Raw genomic sequence first — 23,074 nt, forward strand, 5'->3', positions numbered from 1 at the left:
AGGATTGTAGAGAACTGCTAGGTTGCTAGCTTCAGTAATTGAGTAGATGGTGGTTTCAGCAAATGAGAGACAGAAAATGAGAACACAGGAGGAGAATTAATTTCAGCAGGAAAGAAGGGAAATTTCATTTTAGACATGTAGAGTTTGTGAGGCTTTGAACTATCCTGGCAGCAATGCCAAGGAGGCAACCTCAGAGATGAGAAGGATGCTCACTCAAAAGGACTGAATTAAGGACCCCAATCTGGGGATTATGATCAGAAAATAGAAACAGGGAGAGTGGCTGAGATGCTCCAGTGCGGTGTAGAGAAGGATGGGAGCCAAAGACACAACCTGGGGACACCAACTTAAGATGCAGTCAGAGGAAGAGGAGCCTGTAAAAGTGTGATGGTTGACATGAGAAAATGTGAGAGAGGGCACTGTTCCAGAAATAAGAGCGTACAGAGCTTCAAAAGCAGAGATGTATAACAGTGTCACATCAGCGGAGAGCTCCAAAAAGATAGCATTGGGGTTAAAAAAGTACATTGGATTTGGACCTAGGTCATTGTTGACTTGCCAAGAGCAATTTCAGTACTCTGATGGATGCTAGAAGCCTAACTGAAATGCATTGAAGAGGGAATAAGAAGTACCAAAAGCTCAATTTATCCTGATATTAAAAAAAAAAACTACAATGCTTCAAAAAACAAAATTATCTGCACTACTATAGTCCACAAATTTGTGTCATCCGAAGTTCATTCATTAATTCAAGAAAACATTTATTAAATATCCACTATGTGTTATGATCCATATGATGTACCAGAATACAAAGATGAATAAAAGATGAGCCCTGCCTTTGAGGCATCTACAGTTACAAAGAGACGTACATCCATTACCACCTCTCTCTACCTAACCAGACCTCCTGTGATTCTATAATAATACACCATGGCAATTACAGCAACAGAGACGGGAAGAATGTACCTGGGCAGCATAATAATAGGGAACACATGGACAGAAATTATGTGAGCCAGGAATGGAGGAAGGGGGGGGGGGGGAATCTGATAGTACAGGGCAGATCGGGTTGATAGTAGGGACATTCCAGGAAAAGAATATGAAAAGGGTTAGATATTGAACCAGATCTGTGAGACGTTTAGTACAGTGTGAAGCGACTTCATACCAATCTAAGGATTGAGGGGTAGGGCTCTGGAGTTTGTTGGGTTGTTTGGTTCTGTATTTGTTTGTTTGGGTATGCTAGAACTCCACAGTTAGTTTTTAGGCAGAATTGCTAGTGGCAAAAGAGAACATGTGTTAAGAAGGGTTGGTATCATATCTCTTATCAACTGAGATCAAGCACAACATTTATTTGATGTCTAATGTATTTCATACAAATTTTGCATTCTACCCATTAGGTATTTTTTATATTAATCAATATCTTCAAGTTAATATAAAATATCGGTGCTTCTCTAAAATGTTTAAGTAGAACTGATGGTACAAAAAGATGTGCAAAGTTACCCACACACACAAACCCCTATCCACCCAGCAAGGTTATATTCATAACTTTGAATGAGTCTCATCCATTAACTTGAAAGATGACCTCTGGCTGTTGAAACCAAGAGGGCGTTTTAAAGAGGGAAGCAGAGTGATATCTGTTTTTAGGAATACAAGTTTGGATCCATGATAGAAGATGAAGCACTATCACACTGAAAGTTTTAGATTTACATGCTTTGCTTAAAAGTATATTACATTACCTTCAGTTAAAACTTTTGGTATATTTATTCCTCCCTTCCAACTAGTGTTTTTGAAATCTTAAATCATACTGTTATAATAAGTATCCTATTATAAACCACCTCTAATCTGTTTTTGACATGTAAAATTAGCAAAAATAAATCAAAAGGGATTGACAAATAATCAACACAACATTCTAGGATTAGTGGTGATCATTGCACAACTTTGTGAAATACTAAAAAACACTATTTGTACACTTCAAAAAGGTAAATTTTATATGTGAATTATAAAATTGCATGCCAATAAAAAATCTTTTAAAAAGAATAGCAAAAGCACTATACACATTGTCAAAATATACTTTATAACTAACCACTGATTTCGCTGATAACCCACCTCTAGTATATATAATTCTCAGTTATTCAGCTATTCTAAATAAAAGGAGATTGTTGTACTTTTAAAGCCTTATCTTATGTGCCAAAATCTTTTTTGAAATATGTCTTTCAAATTGAGCAACCTAATGATACAAATTTTTAAAGTAACACAATGAATTATACAGTATCTAATGCATGACTGCAAAACTTAAGAGAAGATGGGTAATTTAATGGGGCGCCTGGGTGGCTCAGTCGGTTAATTAAGCATCTGACCTCAGCTCAGGTCATGATCTCATGGTCTGTGAGTTCGAGCCCCATGTTGGGCTCTGTGATGACAGCTCAGAACCTGGAGCCTGCTTCAAATTCTATGTCTCCCTCTCTCTCTCTGCCCCTCCCCTGCTAATGTTCTCTCTCTCTCTCTCTCTCTCTCTCTCTCTCTCTCTCTCTCTCTCTCTCTCAAAAATACATAAACATTAAAAAAAAAATTTTTTTAAGATGAGTAATTTCAAACAAACATAAAGTGTCTGCAGAGATTTCCTAAGACAGAAAGGCTAAACTTTCATGAAACAGAAATTTGTCTTAAAGCAAAATAACTGCAAAGAAAGAGGCAACAAAACCACATGGAAAATTTATTTTCTATTAATGAGGTGTAACTGTACCATATGTGCACCAACTGTTCACAAACAACCTAATAAAAAGCCGTGGATGAACAAAGTTCCAGGCAAAAAGACCTGAAATGTGAAAAGCCAATTCTTTTCTTCTTTTTATTCTAGTTCATTATTTTAGCTTGAGGTCTTTAGAACTGTTAAAATAATACATATGTTTTCATCTTCAAGGAGAAACTTCCTTTCCATTTTCTTTATTGGGAGGTAACCTTACCAAATGTTATTCCATTTGTAAGTCTTTTAAGTGACATTATCAAGTACCTTTATGACAAGAAATTGGTATTTCTGATTTTAATCCTTATATTTTTATTTTGGCAAGAAGTATTATCTTCCTTTTGCAGGTAGAAAACTGAGGTGGTACAGCCACTTATTAGATTCTTGATATCCCCACTTCATCTCAGATATACTTCTTTCTCAGAGGAAAAACCAGCTTGAAGTCTGACTGCATATGGGACAGTTAGATTTTAACCAAAAATTGTATTTGAGTTCAACAAATAGTACTGGCACAACTGGACATAACTTTTACAAAAATAACTGAAATGGATCACAGATTTACATGTAAAATATAAAGTTATAAAACTTTAAAGCATAAGATACATGATGAATAAGTTCTGGGATGTAATGTATAGCATGGTGACTATATTTAACAATACTGTATAATGTGAAATTTGCTAAGAGAGTAGATCTTAAACGTTATCACTCCAAAAATAAAGGTAATTATGTGAGCTGACAGAGGTGTTAACCCAACCTTACCATGGTAATCATTTCACAATACATTTGTGTATCAAATCTTTGTCCTTGTACACCTTAAACTTACACAATGTTGTATGTCAATTATATTTCAATAAAGCTGAAAAAATTTAAAGCATAAGAAATATTTACACCATACATAAAAATTAATTCCAAATGGACCACCAGCCTAAATTATGAGTTAAGACTATAAAACTCTTAAAACATTGGGGTAATTTTGTGACTCTGGGTCAGGCAGTGGATTCCTAGATACAACACCAAAAGCACACAAATGAACAAAAAAAAAAAGATAAATTGGATTTCAGTGGAATTAAAAACCTTTGTGCTACAAATGACACCATTAAGAAAGTGAAAAGACAACCCAAAGAATGTCAGAAAATATTGGTAAATCATCTATCTGATAAGAGATTTATCTCCAGAGTATATAAAGAACTCTTACAACTCAACAATAAAAAAATAATTAACTCAATTTTGAAATGGGCAAAGGATCCAAATAGATATTACTCTGAAAAAAAATATATATGTATAAAATGTGCACATGTATATATATATGTGTGTGTGTGTGTGTGTGTGTGTGTGTGTGTCTATGTGCATGTGTATACGTGTGTGTGGGTGTACATATATTTTCCCATTAGAGAAATGCTAATTAAAATCACAATGAAATATCACTACATACTTATCAGATAAGCTAAAGTAAAAACAAAAAAACAGTGATAATACTAATTCTGGCGAGGATCCAAGAATGCAGAGAAACTGGATCGCTCATACTTTGCTTATAGAAATGTAAAATTCTACAGCCATTCTAGGAAGGAGTATGGCTGCTTATAAAACTAAATGTGTCTCTTATAAGACCTAGCAATTGCACTCTTGAGCATTTATCTTGCATACAAGAAAACTGACATCCACACAAACAAAAAGCTGTACACAAATGTTTGTAACAGCTTTAAAAGTATTAGCCAAAACCTGACAACAATCCAAATGTCCTTGCAGTGGGTGAGTGGTTAATCAAACCATACATAGTACATCCATACCAAAGAATAGTTCTCAACATTAAAAAGGAATGAACTGTTGATACATACAACTTGGATGGATCTCAAAGGAATCAGGTGGAGTGAAAAAAAAAAAGCCAATTTCAAAAGCTCACATATGCAATTACCTCAGTTAATAAAAAAAAAAAAATCCTGCACATCAGATTTATGTATTTTCATAAACATCTCTGTGAAATAGGACAGGTACCTAGAGCCTGGGGGATTAGCTGTTCTTTGTCCTCCTCTGGTAAATGACTAAGACTTAGTCTAGGCGCAGAATGTTTGCCCAAAAAAAAAGAAACATACTGCATGATTCCATTTATACAGTATTCCTGAAATGGCGAAGATGGAGAACAGATTAGTGATTGTCAGGAGTTAGGGAAGGAGAGTGGTGGTTAGGGCTAAAAGGGTAACACAAAGGAGTCTTGTGTTGATAAAGCTGTGCTGTATCTTGACTGTGATGTGATCACATGAATCTATACATGTGATAAAACTGCACAGAACCACACACACATACATATACACACTCACATGGGTACATGTGAAACCAGTGAAATCTAAATAAGCACTGTGAATAGTGGTTGTATTGTTGTACTACAGTCATGCAAGATGCTACTCCTGGGGAAAAATGAGTGAAAAGTGTGTAGGATATCTCTATTATTTCTTACAACCGCATGTGAATCTATGATTATCTCAAAATTAAAAATAATAATAACAATAATCCAGTTTAAAGACCCAAATAGATAGATGATGAAAAACAGACAAAAGTTTTTACAATGGCAGATCTGAGTACACAAAAGGATATTTTCAGATACGTGACAATTGTTTTTATATGTTTGTTGTTATGTGATTATGGCATACATTTTACTGAGCCTGACCCTCAGAATTCTAGCAGTGATGACCAGTATAGGTATCTGTGACTGCAAAGCAGAAACTGACACAAAGTGTATGTCAATGGAGGCTGTGAGGTGAGACTCTGTTGAGATCAAATCCCAAATTCCAAGACCTCATAACTACAAAAAAGAATAATGGTAATGCTGGACTGAATAATTACAAACGAAATCTTAACCTTTTTAATTAGAAAGTCAAAGTGCTTTATAGTACATTAAAAACTGAGGATAAAATATTCTATCTTAAGAGTACTGGTCAAATGGTAACACATTTATGGAATATTTAAAATGTTTACATACCATCATAATTGGTTTTGTTTCCATGGGGACACTGGAAACACTCAGGTCATAAAAGCACACTGAATACCTTGGCAGAAACTGTTGGTTAGCCATCAAAATTTCATCTTCCCCTCTTCCATGTAAAGATCAGCCAGGGAAGACTACATTTCCCAGCCTCCACTCCAGCCAGGTATGGTGCTGTGACTAAGTTTTGGCCAATGGAATGAAAGTATAAGTATCACATGATAGTGTCTTAGCATGTTCCTTGAAAGACTCCTTTGATCACTAAGGATTTTTTCTTTTTTCTTTCTCCTAGCTCAAGATCCTAGGCTCTGAACACATCCACATCTTCTAGGATGGTAGAAAAGGAAATAAAATACAGGGGAAAAAATGGTAGAGCTGAAAAAGAAGTCAAACCCACCCAAATCCCACCACCAACAATAATAATAGCTACTGTTTTACTGAGTGCCTAGTATTGCTCTAAGTTATCTATTTTTATCTTCATAACAACCCTGTAAGTATTATTCTCCATTTCAAAGATGAAGCAGCTAAGGCTCAGGATAAAGGCCTGGAATCTGAGGTGACACAACCATCAATCTCCCTTTATGCTCACAGACTCTCTCCACATCCTCTACTCTGTATCTCAGCAGGTCTCAGAAGGTCTCTAAGCTGAGATACCCTTAAAAGTCTATGTGTGTTTTTATCCATCTTCTGTCACTGTGAGTTTCCAAATAAATTCTACTTATATAGAGAGAAAAGAACCTGCTTTGAATTCTACCCAAGGAACTTAGAAAATGATGTGTAATCATAGTAATACACTCAGGTCACCCAGTTTGAATGGCAGAGGGGGGCGCTGACACCAGGTTTCTCTGGCTCCAAAGCATGTATACTATGATCTGTTCCCCTGTATCACAATTGCTACCAATGTGGTCACTGTCATTTAGAACTTAATTTTAGGGGACACCTGCGTAGCCCATTTGGTTAAGTGTCTGACTCTTGATTTCAGTTCAGGTCATCATTTCACGATACGTGAGATGGATTCCTGCATTGCGCTCTGCTCTGACAGCTCGAAGCCCACTTAGGATTCTCTCTCTCCTCTTCTCTCTGCCCCTCCCCCTCGCGAGTGCGCGTGCTCCCTCTCTCTCTCTCAAAATAAAAATAAGCAGGGGCACCTGGGTGGCTCAGTCGGTTGAGCGGCCGACTTTGGCTCAGGTCATGATCTCACAGCTCCTGGGTTTGAACCCTGCATCGGGCTCTGTGCTGATGGGTCGGAGCCTGGAGCCTGCATCAGATTCTGTGTCTCCCCTCTCTCTCTGCCCCTAACCCACTCACATTGTCTCTGTCTCTCTCAAAAACAAATAAACATTAAAAAATGAATAAATAAATAAATAAATAAATAAATAAATAAATAAATAAATATAAACATTACAAAAAGAACTTAATTTTAAATATTTAACAGTCTAACTTCTACCAATGGCTCATATTTCAAAAAAAATTTTAATCCTGTTTCAATAATTTGTGAGGTATGAAATAGGAGGACTAGGAATAAAAAAAATTTTTTAAGAATTATTACCCAATATTTGGAGAAATTCCTTTATAAGTATCACTTTTTATAGTGGAAGCCAAAAAATACTCTGGAAAAAAGGAAGGAAGAGGAATCTAAATATTCTTAGCTCTGAGTTATATGCCTTTTGAGTCTGAAAGAGCCAGACAAATATTTAAGCAGAGAAGAAAAAACACATATACTTTCAGTCAAATGCTGAGTTAGAAGTAGGCCACATCTCATTTTTCTATCCCAAAGTGCTTAATTTAGAATCAGATTTTAAAAACAATCCTCCACAGGCCAGGTTTGGCCCTTCCAGTTGGCACCTGGACATCAAACTCTTATGACAATCTGGAACAACTGAAAATAGCTTTGGGCATTCAAACTATCATGCAGTAAGGAAGGTCAAATTTGAATTAATGTATTTTAAGACTGAAAAAAAAAAAGGTTTTATACAGGCCTTAAAAGAGAACAGGAAAAATAAAGGGAAGAATGAAAATGAAACAGCTAACCCAACTTACATTCCCATCAGAAATGAAGACAGAAATGCTCACACTTCTCTTTACCACTGTCTTCCATCGTAAGGCAGCTCAGTTCAGAGCTGTGCACTGTTTCTACTCTAACTACAAAGCCATGTCTTGCATTTTCTACTTCTTTTTATTCAGGAACCTTTACTATTTATCCATTTTCTACAGAATAAAGTCCTAATTCCTTTGCCTGGTGTTCAAAGCCCTTTCCGATTTGAATTCAACCTACCTCTCCAGTTTTATTTTCCATTATTCACCTTCATGAGTCCTCTATTAGAGCCAAATAGATCCACTCACTGCTGAAAAGGCAGACACATTCTGGCTTAGCTGCCTTTGGTACCGCCACCAGCATCCCGCCTAATCTCCTCCACCTGGCTGAATCCTTTCTGTCCCCAGGGACCAGCTCAAGGCCCAGCTCCTGCAGGAGTGCTCCCCAACTACCTCAGGAGGCAGAAAACATCTCTCTCCTGTGAAATACTAAACCAGTTATGTAATATTCTAAACCACTCATTTGGGACTCATCATAAACTCTCTCATTCTAATATTTATTTATCTTAATTCTATGTCTTACCTCCTCAAGTAGATCTTAAGTTCCCTGAGGGAAAGAACTTCAGTCTTCTTTATCCCTATATTTTACGTAACACCTAATCAGGAATAAGTTAATGTTATGTGACCTTCAGCTAATAGGATTTTAAAGCACTCATGCAAGCATGCTAAGCAAATTGCTATTTATAAGTCAAAGGGAGGAATATATATCACCAGAAAACTTCAATACTTCATTGTTTGCACATTTCATAACATAATACAATAGTTCCTATAATCTCTTTAATCAAAATAAAACTACAGAAGTCCTGATGTGTTATCAAGCCAGGAAAAGTGTAACTACTGAAAACAAAGTTATTTTTGCACCTGCTGAAAAAGCAGCAATAAGTTTAATCGCATCAAGTAGGTTTCTCTGCTTGACTCCACATAAAATATGACTGTGCTGCACCCTGCAGTCTATGGAAGAAAAGGATTGTAAGAAAGCCTATTCAAAGACTAATCAATGTTTGGGCAGGAAATAATTTTCCTGCTGTTTTAAAACTACTAATCAATTTTCCTCTCAATATTGTCATTACACACTAAGAATACACAATTGAGTTGTACCTGCAATCACCATTTCATATTTGGAAATAGAGTTCTGCAATCACTTTCCTGATTTGAGAATTAAAGAAAATAATGTATCTATAAAACTGTATTACTCTATAAGCTGATCTCTGATTTTCTGAAAATAATCTTTATTTGGCTAACCATCATGTTCATTGAGTCCTAGCTGTGAGAATATGGCTGAGTTCTAAGATAGGTCTTAAGAAGCAAATTCCCAACCTCTTTTTTAAGATGTGAACTATCAGGAGAAGAAACATACTAATAAAGGAAGTCTTGGACTCCGGGAATTCCAGGTTGACTCATAATATGATCCAAATTCCAAAATCCAGATTGCAAAGTTCCATTTCTGCCCAGGTCAATGCTGGGACAATTCCAGGTTCAAATAGCTAGTAAGCAAACACTCCAGAACACTCAGGTAGATCTTATGGAACCCAATGTAAACTGTGATTCAACAAAAATTCTGAAAACTGATTAGATACATCTTTTCCCCCAGGAGAATTCCAGAAATACCTCAATTTCAGCGCAATCTTAAGGCCATGCTTTGCAAATATTTCATGATGTTTTCCAAAGGCACTGGTTGCCAAAGGAAACATTTTAAAGGAGCCATTAGCAGATGAAGTTGGGAAACACTACTTACAATGTATTTCTACTGGAGATCACTGGCTAGATAAAATGTTTTAGAAAAGTACTCTTAAAAAGAAATCAATTTTTTTAAAAAAGAAATCAATTTACCTTCACTTGAGCCAGCACCTCTCAACCATCTGAAATCCTAGTAAGACTTCCATGGGGCTATCCCACTTTACCCCATGATTTTTATGTACTATATATCGTGTCTCTATCACTAAAGAAATTCAAATAGGAAAGTTGCATACATTTAAGGTATATTTTAGGTGTCACTTAAGGAAAGGCCCCCCAGAGGGTCTCCCAAAGTGGCATTCATTATTTTGGCAAATTTGCCATAGTATAAGGTCTGGCCTTGAGCTGTGCAAGTTCAAAATTGAGTTTGTCAGCATATCAAAGAGATTCTACATTTCACTGGAAGATCCACAGTACCATAGTCATAACACACAACACATAACACAACACCAGAATGTCAATTGATTAGATTATAATTAACAATAAGTAGCTATAAAAACACCTATATTCTAAATTGTAGAACGCATTCATTCTCTCCCTCTGGTAGATTCACTTGGGAGGCAAATCATATTCAGAAGGTAAGCACAGAATCGGGGGGAAATGGTTAGATGAACTGCATTTTTAATGGCATCAGACTAATGGACACATTAGGCTAATGTGTCCATCTCATAATATCTTCTTTTAACAATAAACCATAACAATAATGGACAAAAGATTGGTCTGGGGAGTTGAGAAGCTTGTATTCCTCCTTAATCGCTAACAGCCCTAAAACTCCTCGGTCCATTCCTGAAAATGACCAGTTGCTGTCGTTTCAATCTTACCTGAAGTGTGGGAAAAAATGTACTAGAGAGCTAGCTGGCTTCTTATGATCTATGTCATATTATCTAAAACAATGAGTTTGTTATACAAACACAGCTAAAAATAGGTCCCCGTAAACCAATATCCCTTGTAACCCTTACTAAGCCCCTCCAATATAGAAAATCTGGGGGCACCTGGTGACTCAACTGGTTGAGCATCTGACTCTTGATTTCTGCTCAGGTCATGATCTCACAGTCCATGGGATCAAGCTCTGAATCCTTGAGGGGCCTGCTTGGGATCCTCCCTCTCTCTCTCTCTCTCTCTCTCTCTCTCTCTCTCTCTCTCTCTTTCTCTCTCTCTGACCCTCCCCCACTCAGGCTCACACTTGCTCTCTCTCTCTCAAAATAAATAAAATAAACTTTAAAAAAAAGAAAGAAAAGAGAAGGCAAAAGAAAAGAAAAGAAAAAAGAAAAGAAAGAGAATCTAGAGCTTATTCTGCACCATAATCCTCAACATCCACTGGCAGCTCTCTCCCTAACCCCATCTCTGTATTAGGGATGTCTTCACCAAAGATATCAAAATTAGGTCCATTGTCCATTAGATCCATAGATCCCTCCCCTAAAATATTAATTTAGTCACTTTCCATGTTTACCTATAGAAAATAAGTTGTTTAAGAACGTCTGCTTAGGGGCACCTGGGTGGCTCAGTCGGTTAAGCATCTGACTTTGGCTCAGGTCATGATCTCATGGTTCATGAGTTCGAGCCCCACATCAGGCTCTGTGCTGACAGCTCAGAGTCTGCAGTCTGCTTTGTGGATTCTATCTCCCTCTCTCTCTGCCCCTGCCCAGCTCATACTTTGTCTCTCTCTCTCAAAAATAAATAAAACATTAAAATAAATAAATAAATATAAAAAAATAAAAATGTCTGCTTAAAGACTGAAATGAATTCAATTACACGTTTTATTTAGTCCACACAGCACATTTTTTTGTTTTAATTGGAAACCGTCACAGCTAAAAAATCCACATTTCTAACTCCTAAAGAACCAGCAGGGTTCAGCCACTCTGGACAATGACATGGCTGAACATCAAGTGGCAAATACAGGCTGAAGCAGAATACAGACCATGTTCCCCTCATGCCCACCCCCCTGCCGACCACTCCCTGTTGTTTTAGAGCCGCTCTTGGCAGGCATTTCCATTTGCCAGCCCCCACTTGATCCACCATAACTTGACTCTGCAAGGTAATTCACAGAGAACAACTTACTGCACAATGTTTTCCAGTGCTTAAGGAGTTTAAGGCACAAGAAATCCTTGTTGGATCTCTTAACCTATGAGCCACGGTCAATCAGAAGAGACCCATCAGGTAAGACCTGAAACCTCCTTTTCACAACTCATTTCTAGTTTTCACTCTTCCATTTCTACCCCATGAACCTAAACCTTGAATAAAGCCTTCTATAAATATCTCCCTACCCTAACCCAAGAACTGGCTACATTTCTAGGGCCCAGTGCAAAATAAAAATGTAGGTCCCTTTTTCAAAAATTATTAAGACTTTTAAGATGATGACAGCAGAACATTAAATCGAGTACAGGGCCTTTCTAAATGTGGAAACCTGTACAACCACAGAGGTCACATGCCTGTGAAGCCAGCCCTACCTACCCCCTTTCTTTTAAACTCACTCTCCAATCTGTTTTTCTGGATTCCAAAGGTCCTGTCGTAGGCTTGACAAGCTGAATCTGATCTCATTTGCTTCTGACTCTGTTTTACCTTCCCACAATAAGAACAAGAATTCCTTTCCCTGGCACAGACATTACCCTTCTTGACAAGATATACAGCATAGCATTTATATCTATATGGTCGCATGACCCTAGTGCTACTGAGTGAAACAAGAATCATAAAAAAGATGTGCAAATATTTAAGGCCCAAAAAGGAATGTCATTTTGTTCAACTTCCTTCTTTACATGCACAATTTACCTTGACAATAACAGGGGCTTGAAATCAAGCAAACTTACTTGTCTGTCTCCTATAAACTCATGTTTCCATTTTTTTAAATCACTCATATAACGTATACACTTAAAATAGTATCATTTTTATTGATCTTTTTTATTCCTCCCTTCTTTCACCATTCAACCAATAAACCCAGATAGTCTTAAATTTTTCCAAAGCATAGTACATACACATGGTTTTACTATGTGTAGGATGGTTTTAGATGGCACAAGGTGCTTTATTATATTAAAGTGAATAGAAAACAATATAATGAAACATAATAAACAATATAAAATATATAGCAAACAAATATAATGAAGAATATAATAGGGCTGCCTGCGTTGCTCAGTCAGTTAAGCGTCTGACTCTTGATTTCAGCTCAGGTCATGATCTCGCTGTTCACGGGATCAAGCCCCATGTCAGGCTCTGTGCTGACAGCATGGAGCCTGCTTGGGATTCTCCCCCCCCGCCCCCTGGTCCTCTCCTGCTTGAGCTGTCACTCTCTCTCTCTCAAAAGAAATAAACATTTTTTAAAAAGAATATAATAATATCAACCTGTGAGTTCAAAGTTATTACATTTTTAAAATGTATTTAAATAAAATAAAGTGCATCATTTTAATGAAAAATATTAAAGAAATAACAACAGGGGTGGCACCTAGAAAGGAAAAATATCAAAGTGGAACTCAAATAATTTAATGCAGAAAATATGCTTTAGATTATAAGGCAAGAGAACTCTGATTCTTAAGATAAAATAAGCTTTTGTGTTTTTTTACCTCCACTGTAGTTAATATCTTTTTAGGAAGAGAGTGGAGGGGTGCCTGGGTGGCTCAGTCGGTGAAGTGTCAGACTTTGGCTCAGGTCATGCTCTCATGGTTCATGGGTTCAAGTCCACATCAGGCTCTATGCTAAGAGCTCAGAGCTCAGAGCCTGGAGTCTGCTTCACATTCTGTGTCTCCCTCCCTCTCTGCCCCTCTCCTGCTCTCTCTCTCTCTCTCTCTCTATCTCAAAAATAAATAAACATTAAAAAGAATTTAATAGAGAGAGAAGTAGAATATCAATTTGCATTAAGAGAACAATTTTTAGGGCTCCTACAGTCCTTATCAAATGAGAGTGATAAAGATCCACTGAGAGGCCAAAAGGATACCAACCAATCAAAGGAACCTAAAAATGTTTGGAATGTACATGGTAATAACCAAGACTGCTCAGCTGACTAAAGGAGTTCCTTTAGAAAGCATAGAAGCCTCCACCCTGCTAAATGACTATCCATGTACAAAGCAGATGCTACATGGACTGAGATGAGGGAGGAGAGCGAAATGTAACGGTGACATTGGAGTTCCAGTGTTGGCCCTCCCATGGGTGAATCATGTGACCCTCAGTGCTATGGATGGATATTTGTGTCTGCCCCAAAATTTGTATCTAAAGCCCCAGTCTCCAATGTGATGGTATTGGGCAGTGAAGTCTTTGGGAGGCAATTAGTGTTAGATGAGGTCATGAGGGTGAAGTCTCTATGATGGGATTAGTGCTGTTGTAAGACAAGTAGGAGACCGGAGCCTTCTGTCTCTCTCTCTCTCTCTCTCTCTCTCTGTCTCTGTCTCTCTCTCTCTCCCACCACCCCCTATGAGGATACAGCAAGAAGACAGTCATTTGCAAACCAGGAAGAGAGCCCTCCCTCTCCAGACACCAAATCTGCTGGCACCTTGATCTAGGGCTTCCTATCTTCTAGAACTGTGAGAAATATTTGTTGCTTAGCCATCCAGTCTAAGGTATCTTGTGGCAGCAGCCTAAACTGACTAAAACATTACATGACTCATTTAGTTTCTCTGCATCTCCTGATCACAGATACCAAATTTTAGAGTTAAAAAACCTCACTTGAGCCCCCATATTTTACAAACTATGAAAATCAGGTTAAACGACTCTCTCAAAGGCACACATCTTCTTGCTAGAGAGCTACAAGATCAGAACTACAGGAGAAAGCTCCTGAGTCTCCTGGCCAGCATTCCATGCCTCTCTCAGGCTGTCTCCTCCTGCTGGAATGCCCTTCCACGTCACCCCTTCTGTGTCTCTCTGAACTCCATTATATCTCAAGACCCAGTTCAATGGCATATCTGGAAAGCACTGCCTGGTCTGAGCTCCCCCACCCAACAAGGCAGAGTTCACATTGTTCTCCGCCATCCCCATAATCCACAGCAGTGCGTCCATTCAGAGAGTAAAACACGTCCCCACGTTGTACTCTGGTTAGTGAACTTTGCATTCCTTTTCCCCATATACTGTGAATTCTTTGAGTAAAAGGAAGTCTTACTCATCTTTATACTTCTAATGTTCCAAAATGCCTACTGCATAAAAGGTATGTAATAAGTAAATATAAATTTACACATAATTTATAATGAAAACATGATATTCCAAACTGCAATCAGTGTAAGAACGAGTTATAGGACAATATAAAACTATCATTAGCCACATAAATATTGCTTGTAGAACAATCTGGGATATCTGCCCCAGCACCATTTCCCAGTTGGAAATCACTAGGAGTTGAAGAGACTGCCAGCACTGGTCTTAAACATGTCAGGCATTGTGCTGGGTGCTTTGGACTTCATCTTCATAACAACCTGTGAGTAAGTACCATTATATCCATTTTGCTGATAAGAAAACCAAATTTCAGGGGCGCCTGGGTGGCGCAGTGAGTTAAGCGTCCGACTTCAGCCAGGTCACGATCTCGCGGTCCGTGAGTTCGAGCCCCGTGTCGGGCTCTGGGCTGATGGCTCAGAGCCTGGAGCCTGTTTCCGATTCTGTGTCTCCCTCTCTTTGCCCCTCCCCCATTCATGCTCTGTCTCTCTCTGTCCCAAAAATAAATAAATGTTGAAAAAAAAAAAACACTGTTAAAAAAAAAAGAAAACCAAATTTCAGAGAGCTTAAGCTTCATTAAGATAACATAGGTGGCATATAAGAAGGAGCTGGGACTCAAATCTAGATTTCTTATGCCTCTGCTCATTGCTTCACATGGATCCTGAGCTTCTCACACACAGCCTGTCTGACCCTAGAAGGTAGCCTAGGATTATTTAGCTGAAAAATCCAAAACACTAAATCAGTCCCATGAACTAGCAATGCAGAAGAGCCTAACCACCTGCCTCTCATCCTCTCTATACCCGTCTTTGTATAACAGGGGTCATGCTAGCTGGCTGAGATTAACTCAGAAGAGTACTTGAAACATAATGTCTTAGTTATATAATTCTGAGCAGTTTAAGCTTAATTCCACTCAAATTACAGAATGATACTGAGCATCACAAAGGATTGCTGACTAAAAGAAAATATATATGAGCAAAGACTCTGTTGCCATCAACTCATATCCAAACCATACCTAATACTCCCTCCTTACCCCCAACTCATCACTGATTTTTATTAAAAAGTTAACTCAGACCACACATAGGTTGATTTTTAATCATGTGGCTGGTAATGAAAAACTCAGGTTCTCCCTGGTAACATATGAAACATGTTTAAACAAGTGCATTCCAATGCATCCAACACTAAACCCTCTTGGGTGCTGTCCAAGGTAGGTGGAGGCCATAGCTGGTACTGTTCAACTGAATTCCATCCCCAACACCCAACATAGTTCCTGGCATAGAACAGGAATTTGGAAAATGTTGTGTTGATTTATAATCTGTGCTCAAGTGGGCAATTAGAAAGCTTCTTTAAATAGTTCTTAAATACTCTTAAATCTACTACTGCTGAAATCTTATGCACACTTACAAATAGCAGACTTAAGGATATTTTTAAACTATTTAAAGTTTTGAAATTGCATGAGAAAATATAATATCAAGATTCACCAGGAGAAAAAAAAAAAAGCTTTGAGTATAACTTTTAGGTCTTAATTTTCCCCCATTGCAGAATGTGCAATTGTAGACTAAGGATCGAATCTGACCTATCAATCTCATGTAATCTTGAGACCAAAAAATTCAGCAATAAATGAAAATTTATTTTCAGAGCCACAAAGTGTAATTATGATTTGACTTGTCTCTCTTCCATGTAAATCTAAATTTCCCTAAACCATTTAGAAAACTAAATATTAAACTTTTAGGGTGGGGTAGGAATAATATAAAGTACTCTCATTCCCAGGAAAAAGTTTATAAATTACTTCCCTTCATGGCTTTACCCTACCTCAAACTAATGCCTCCAAAGGAAAATGTATGTGCTTCTTCCTTCTGATCTAGTACTAGATTATTATAGGTCAGGGTCAATTTTTCCTTGGGAAGGTTATTGGGAGATTAAACGAGTTAATCCATGTAAAGCATAAGGACCATGGCTGGTTCAGGGTTGACATTCAATAATAGCAGCTATGACGGGGGTGCCTGGGTGACTCAGTTGGTTAAGCGTCCGACTTCAGCTCAGGTCATAATCTCGTGGTTTGTGAGTTCAAGCCCTAAGTCTGGCTCTGTGCTGACAGCTCAGAGCCTGGAGCCTGCTTTGGATTCTGTGTCTCCCTCTCTCTCTCTGCCCCTCCCCCACTTGTGCTCTGTCTCTCTCTGCCTATCAAAAATAAATAAATGTAAAAAAAATTTTTTTAATTAAAAAAAAATAATAATAGCAGCTATGACAATTACCAAAAGGATAATGAGGATGAGAATGATGATAACAAAAGAAAACTTCACATTTTGTTTTAAGTTAAGCTAAAAACCACTGTACTCAAAGAAATGCCCAAACAAAGAGCAAGGTCAGCTCATAAAGCCAAGATTCATCATCAGGTTTCTGAAATTCGTTCTTGTTTTCTCAACTACCCTAAGGATTTCAGTCCTGTTTATGTGATAGGCCAATCCACTTGAGTTTTCCAGGACTGAGAAGCAGCTGCCAGGCTACAGTTTTGTAGGCTGAGGTGCAGCATGTGTGAAGGACACCCTAATGTGTCGAGGAACAGGCCAGGAAAGGTAGGACATTGGGACCAAAGCTTGAGATTTTTGCCCTCTTTAATGAACTGGAAAGTATCTGTGTATTCATCCCACACCTCCCACCCCCCTGATAAACGAAGCTGCTGCTCCCTTAATAACCCTACCTCCCAAGACCCTCCTAATGCTCAACCGTATCTCTGCCAGTTGACAAGTAGAGCTGACAGGTTACAAATGAAACCCTGTTCCAGCCTGTCTACCTGCAGGATGTGAATGGACTTAGTGAGGCAAGAAGGGAACAGAAGGCCCCCAATAAGGGAAAATCAGCCATTTTTTTAAAGGTGGATGAAAAAACAGTAAAGTGTATCTGATGTATTTACAGATACAAAGCAGAAAAGCATCCCTCTCTGGTAGCTGAGTGAGTTGTCTGGCAGCCTCCTTAGCCAGTTTTGCTTTGTTTTAATGAGAAGAATGTGAAAGGAAGGAGAGTGTAAGACAAATCAGAGATGGGACATAGTCTTGAAAAGCTGTTTCTAACAACTATTTGTGGGCTGAGAAGTGAGGTAGGCAAATGCCAGCTGTGCTTCCCTCTTTCCTTCCATTCACCTGTTCATATATTACACATTTATTGACCACTTGCTGGCGCCAGATACCACAGGGGCTGTTAAGGATACTGAGACAAAGGGTTGGGTCCCTTTCTTCCAGGAGATGGGTGGAGTTTTGATAAATAAAAATGAAGAGGAAGGGCATTCCAGGTCAAAGAAACCCACTTAACTGGTAGGGGAAACAACATGTGCAGAGAGGTAAACAAGCACAGAGCATGTTCTGGAATACCGAGGAGACCAGAGTCTTCTACCACATGCTCTTCCTTGGGCCAGTAAATGACAACATGTATCATGTTCTCGCTGTGTGACTTCCCTGCCCTGGAATTACTGCTTCCTTCTAACAACCGGTCTCCTTAACTAAGCTAAGAATGACCGTGCTATTGGAGGTACACAGATTCAGACACAAATGCTTCAGTTAAGAGCAAGTGTTTTGTTTTTTTTTTTAAATTATGCATCTCTCTCAGGTTATCTGGGTATTTGTTACTAAGCCATTTTAGTTGATTTTGGTAATCTATTATAAATAAAAGGTGTTTGGGGTGTTGTGCTTTTGTTTAGTTTTTCTAAAGATACTTAAGCACCATATTTATATAGCATCAAGGAGCACTAACCCACTAATCCACATGGTTTCTACATACATTAACCTACACTAATAACATTACGCCATCACTCAATTGGATGGAGCACAGAAGCCTGTGTGAAAACAGTCTAAGAGCTATCCCTTTGTTAGGCATTGTGATTTGGCCATTCTTTTATACTTTCTGTCCTACCTCTCCAAGGGTCTTCTTTAAAAGTAGAAGTCTTTCTGGATGATAGAGTATGCACACAATTTCCCCAGTTCTGCCAGTCCTACCCTTGGAATTTCCCCTCTAGAAGGGGGAAAAGGGAGAGAACAACAAAAAGGAATCTTATTTCTCTATCAAAGAAACCTCTTTAGACATAATGATTTTTTTTTTAATCAGCTAGTAAAAATGTATCTCAGAGGATAACAAGATTTCTGCTGGAAGCGAACCCTGGCAGAGGCTGACCACATTTGCAAATGCAAAATGCCATTACTTCCCCCAACAACCTCAGCAACATTAGTCTCTGGTCAAAGGACCAGAGGAAGAGGGAGGGGGACTGTCCTCCTTCTAAATGGGGAGGGAATGCAGCCAAGCAAAAAGAGTTCGAGAAAGAACAATGGCCTCCCAGTGAGAAAGTGTGTTAAGTAGGTCGGTATTGGAACCGCATTTTGTTGCACACAAATCCACCATTGTTCCTTTATATTTTCTTTCCCTTTTCTTTTCTACTTCTTTTCTTTCTTCTGCCCTATTCACTATTACTGTCATCTCATGTGAGTTTTTTTTAAACCATGATATATTTGTTCAATTATCTGTAGACCTACAGCTTCTTCATCAAATTAGCTGATCTCTATTTATAGCTGATAATACTGTACAGGGGATCTAATAAAAATTCCTGAGGGTGATAAAACTAAGTCAGATTGTGATTGCTGTTTTTGACCCAAGGATTGTTGCCATTATCCAATAAAGTTGCTTCAATAAACGTTGTAAATATGTATTTTCTTTTAAAGGTATTACTTTTCAATAAGAAACACTAGGATGCATAGTATCAGGAGATAACATTTTCACAATTTGCTGCAAGCCCTACTCCAAGATCACATTATCTTAAAAAAAAAAAAATGAGCTTTAAGAGACATAAAGATGAAATAAACCTAAATAGACTTTATATAATGATTCTATCAGGAACAGAATTCATCTGTACCTGGTAAGTATAATCACATAAAATGTGCTGATACATTTTTAACAATTAATACGTAAAACTGCCAAAGAAACTCCATAACACTCAATACTCAAGTGTGACTTTTGTTGTTGCTATGAATGTATCTCCATATCTATTAATTTCACAAGACATTCTCTTTCATTTACTATGCTCAATTTACCAATTGTTCTAATGGCTTCTGATGATATTTAAAAGTATAATGAAGAAAAAAACAAAAGCAGACGGCATCATTAAGCCAGGGTCTAACAAGGACCCCAAACCAGAGTCTGAGGCATGGATCAAAATCCATCTTAAAACCCAAGCTGCAGTTCATCATATCCTTTCAACAGTTAAGGCTGAAACACCTAAATGTCAATACATTTCTATGTCTATCATAAGACTAATCTCGGAGGCAAGACTATCTTTCACCTACAGTGAGGTTATGTCTAAAAACAATGAAATCCTGACAAGGTAACTGAAACCTCAGAAAGCAAAACCGCAGATAAGGGGGGACTACTGCATATAATTTTTTTTTTCCACTGAGGCTTTCAGTGACAGAGCTTGGATTTGTGGCCATCGCCCTAGTGATGGAGGTACACTGATCTATCCACATCCTCACATCTGACACCCATATGCCCAAATGCCCACTTATAAAAAAATTTTTTTTAAACTTTATTCATTTACTTTGAGAGAGAGAGTATGAGCAGGGGAGGGGCAGGGAGAGAGAGAAAGAATCCCAAAAAGGCTCCGTGCAGCAAGTACAGAGCCCAATGATGGTCCTGAACTCACAAACCAGGAGATCATAAACTGAACCGAAACCAGGAGCCCGACACTTAACTGACTAAGCCACCCAGGCACCCCTCCTCCAAATGTCCACTTTTGTCAGATGGGCAGCTAGGGTTCAAAGGACAGACTTTGACCACACAGAATGAACGAGCTAACAGACACCCACAGGATTCCAGCCCATGACCTTTCCCTCATAAGAACTTCCTGCCCTAATCACACACTAACAGTGCTAAAACATGTATTCAAAATACCACCAAGTTCATGAATCAGTAGATTAACAAGCACTCATAAATAACCAGTTTTGAAATTCAGTAAGAACTTTATGTCTAGATATGAACTGCATAACAAAAGCAAGAGTTCTTTTGGTCTCTGGATATTATATCCAGAGTAATTCCAGGAAACCAACTTGAGATTAAATCAGACTTAGTCAATTAAAAAAAGGGGGTGGGGGGCATGCTTGGGTGGCTCAGTTGGTTGAACATAACTCTTGATTTTGGCTCAGGTCATGATCCCAGGGTTGTGGGATTGAGCCCTGCATCAGGCTCCACACTGAGAGTGGAGCCTGCTTAAGATTCTCTCTCCTTCTCTCTCTGCCCCCTACCCCACTCATGCGCGCGCTCTCTCTCTCTCTCTCTCTAATTAAAAAAAAAAAAACAAAAACAGGCCTGGTCATCTATACTGAATAGCATAATTGTTGTCAACAGCTCCAATGTCAGACACCTGGATTTAAATCCCAGGTTTGGGAGCTATAGGAACTTAAATTATTTAACACCTCTGTGCCTCACTTTCATCATCTGTAAATGAGGGGTACTAATATGCCTACCTCATAGGGTTCTTGTGAGAATTAAATAAGTTAATATATAAAAAGTACTTAGCAGGGTACCTGGCACATAGTAAATATTGAAAAAACTGTAGCAGTTATGTAGTATTATTGTTATACTAACTACCTCTGGTCATATCTATACTAATACTGATTTTACAAACAGAGAAAATGAATGACAAACATTATAAAGATAAATCATTATATATGAAGATCAAAAGTATGATCACTTATACATTTGCACAACAGATTGAGTCTTAACATTACTTCATATTAATATATGATACATCAACCATTTTTTAAAACTCCCTCACTACTCTAACCATCTGTAATCAAGAAGAGCATTAAGAAAAATCAAAGGCAGGAAACAACCAGATAAAGAACAGAAAACATTAACTGGTTCCTTGTAAATTAGAACTCCCCTGAACTTTGTCTCACCAAAGGCTATGCTGGCAATCTTCCAGGCATCCAGAGCTTGTACAAATGATGAATACTAATTTATGTAAATTGGACTTTTTTTTTCTCTTGAGATAACGGCAGACAGTTCCAATCTTATTGTTATGAGTAGTGACTTTTTTTTACTTTCTTTGTCTTCTAAGACTCACTTTTTATATTCTATTTGTCTCATAGTTTTTGTTCATATGTTTTCCCCTTTTGAACTCATGTGCTCTTTTTTTACCTCCAAATTTTTATTTAAATTCCTATTAGTTAACATACAGTGTAATACTAGTTTCAGGTGTAGAATTTACATACGACATCCAGTGCTTATCACAGTAAGTGCCCTCCTTAATACCCATCACCCATTTAGCCCATCCCCCTACCCACCTCCCCTCCAGCAACCCTCAGTTTTTTCTCTATAGTTAAGAGTCTGTTTTATGGTTTTTTTCTCTCTCTCTCTCTCTCTTTTCCCTTTGCTTGTCTTTTTGTTTCTCATATTCCACATGTGAGTGAAATCATATGGTATTTTTGTCTTTAACTTATTTAGCTTAGCATAATACACCCTAGTTCCATCCACATCATCTCAACATGCAAAAAAATGAAACAACTACTTTCTTACACCATATACAAAAATAAATTAAAAATGGATGAAAGACCTAATGTGAGACAGGAAGCCATCAAAATCCTAGAGGAGAACACAGGCAGTAACCTTTTTGACCTTGGCCATAGCAACTTCTTACTAGATATGTCTCCTGATGCAAGGGAAACAAAAGCAAAAAATAAACTATTGGGATGTCACTAAAATAAAAAGCTTTTGCACAAAAGGAAACAATCAACAAAACTAAAAGGCGACCTATGGAATGGGAGAAGATATTTGCAAATGACATATCTGATAAAGGGTTAGTATCCAAAATCTCTAAAACACTTATCAAACTGAACACCAAAAAACCATAAATAATCAAGGTAAAAATGGGCAGAAGACATCAATAGACATGTTTCCAAAGAAGACATGCATGACTAGCAGACACATGAAAAGATACTCAACATCACTCACCATGAAGGAAATAAAATTCAATTACAATGAGATATCACCTCATACCTGTCAAAATGGCTAAAATTAACACAGGAAACAACAGGTTTTGGTGAAGATGTGGAGAAAGGGGAACAAACACTCTTACACTGTTGGTGGGAATGCAAACTGCTGTAGTCACTCTGGAAAATAGTATGGAGATTCCTCAAAAAGTTAAAAATAAAACTGCCCTACGATCCAGTAATTGTACTAGTAGGTATTTACCCAAAGGATACAAAAATACAGATTCAAAGGAGTACATGCACCCCAATGTTTATAGAGGCACTATCCCTATGATCCAGCAACTGCACTACTAGGTATTTACCCAAAGGATACAGAAGTACTGATTCAAAAGGGATACATGTGCCATGATGCTTATAGCAGCATTATCAACAATAGCCAAACTATGGAAAGAG

General features: G+C 37.9%; 1 protein-coding gene and 1 long non-coding RNA gene across 3 annotated transcripts in view; one reads left to right on the forward strand and one right to left on the reverse strand.

Moving 5' to 3' along the window:
- Positions 1–23,074, reverse strand: part of PPM1L (protein phosphatase, Mg2+/Mn2+ dependent 1L) — a 289,323-nt gene that overhangs the window by 203,087 nt on the left and 63,162 nt on the right. Inside the window, exon 1 of one of the 2 annotated variants that reach the window (XM_053221262.1) lies at positions 7,981–12,788. The exons of the other annotated variant lie outside the window; for it this stretch is intronic. Within the exon in view, the coding sequence (XP_053077237.1) occupies positions 7,981–8,001 (21 nt within the window). The 5' untranslated portion in view covers positions 8,002–12,788. Of the gene's footprint in view, positions 1–7,980; positions 12,789–23,074 lie in introns of those variants that run through there. 2 annotated transcript variants of the gene reach the window in all.
- LOC113599894 (uncharacterized) lies at positions 5,588–6,153 on the forward strand. The gene is made up of 2 exons (XR_003420837.2): positions 5,588–5,871; positions 5,998–6,153. It is a non-coding gene; the product is annotated as an uncharacterized LOC113599894 (long non-coding RNA).

The sequence above is a fragment of the Acinonyx jubatus genome, chromosome C2, assembly GCF_027475565.1.
Source record: "Acinonyx jubatus isolate Ajub_Pintada_27869175 chromosome C2, VMU_Ajub_asm_v1.0, whole genome shotgun sequence".
NCBI classification, from domain to species: Eukaryota; Metazoa; Chordata; class Mammalia; order Carnivora; family Felidae; genus Acinonyx; species Acinonyx jubatus.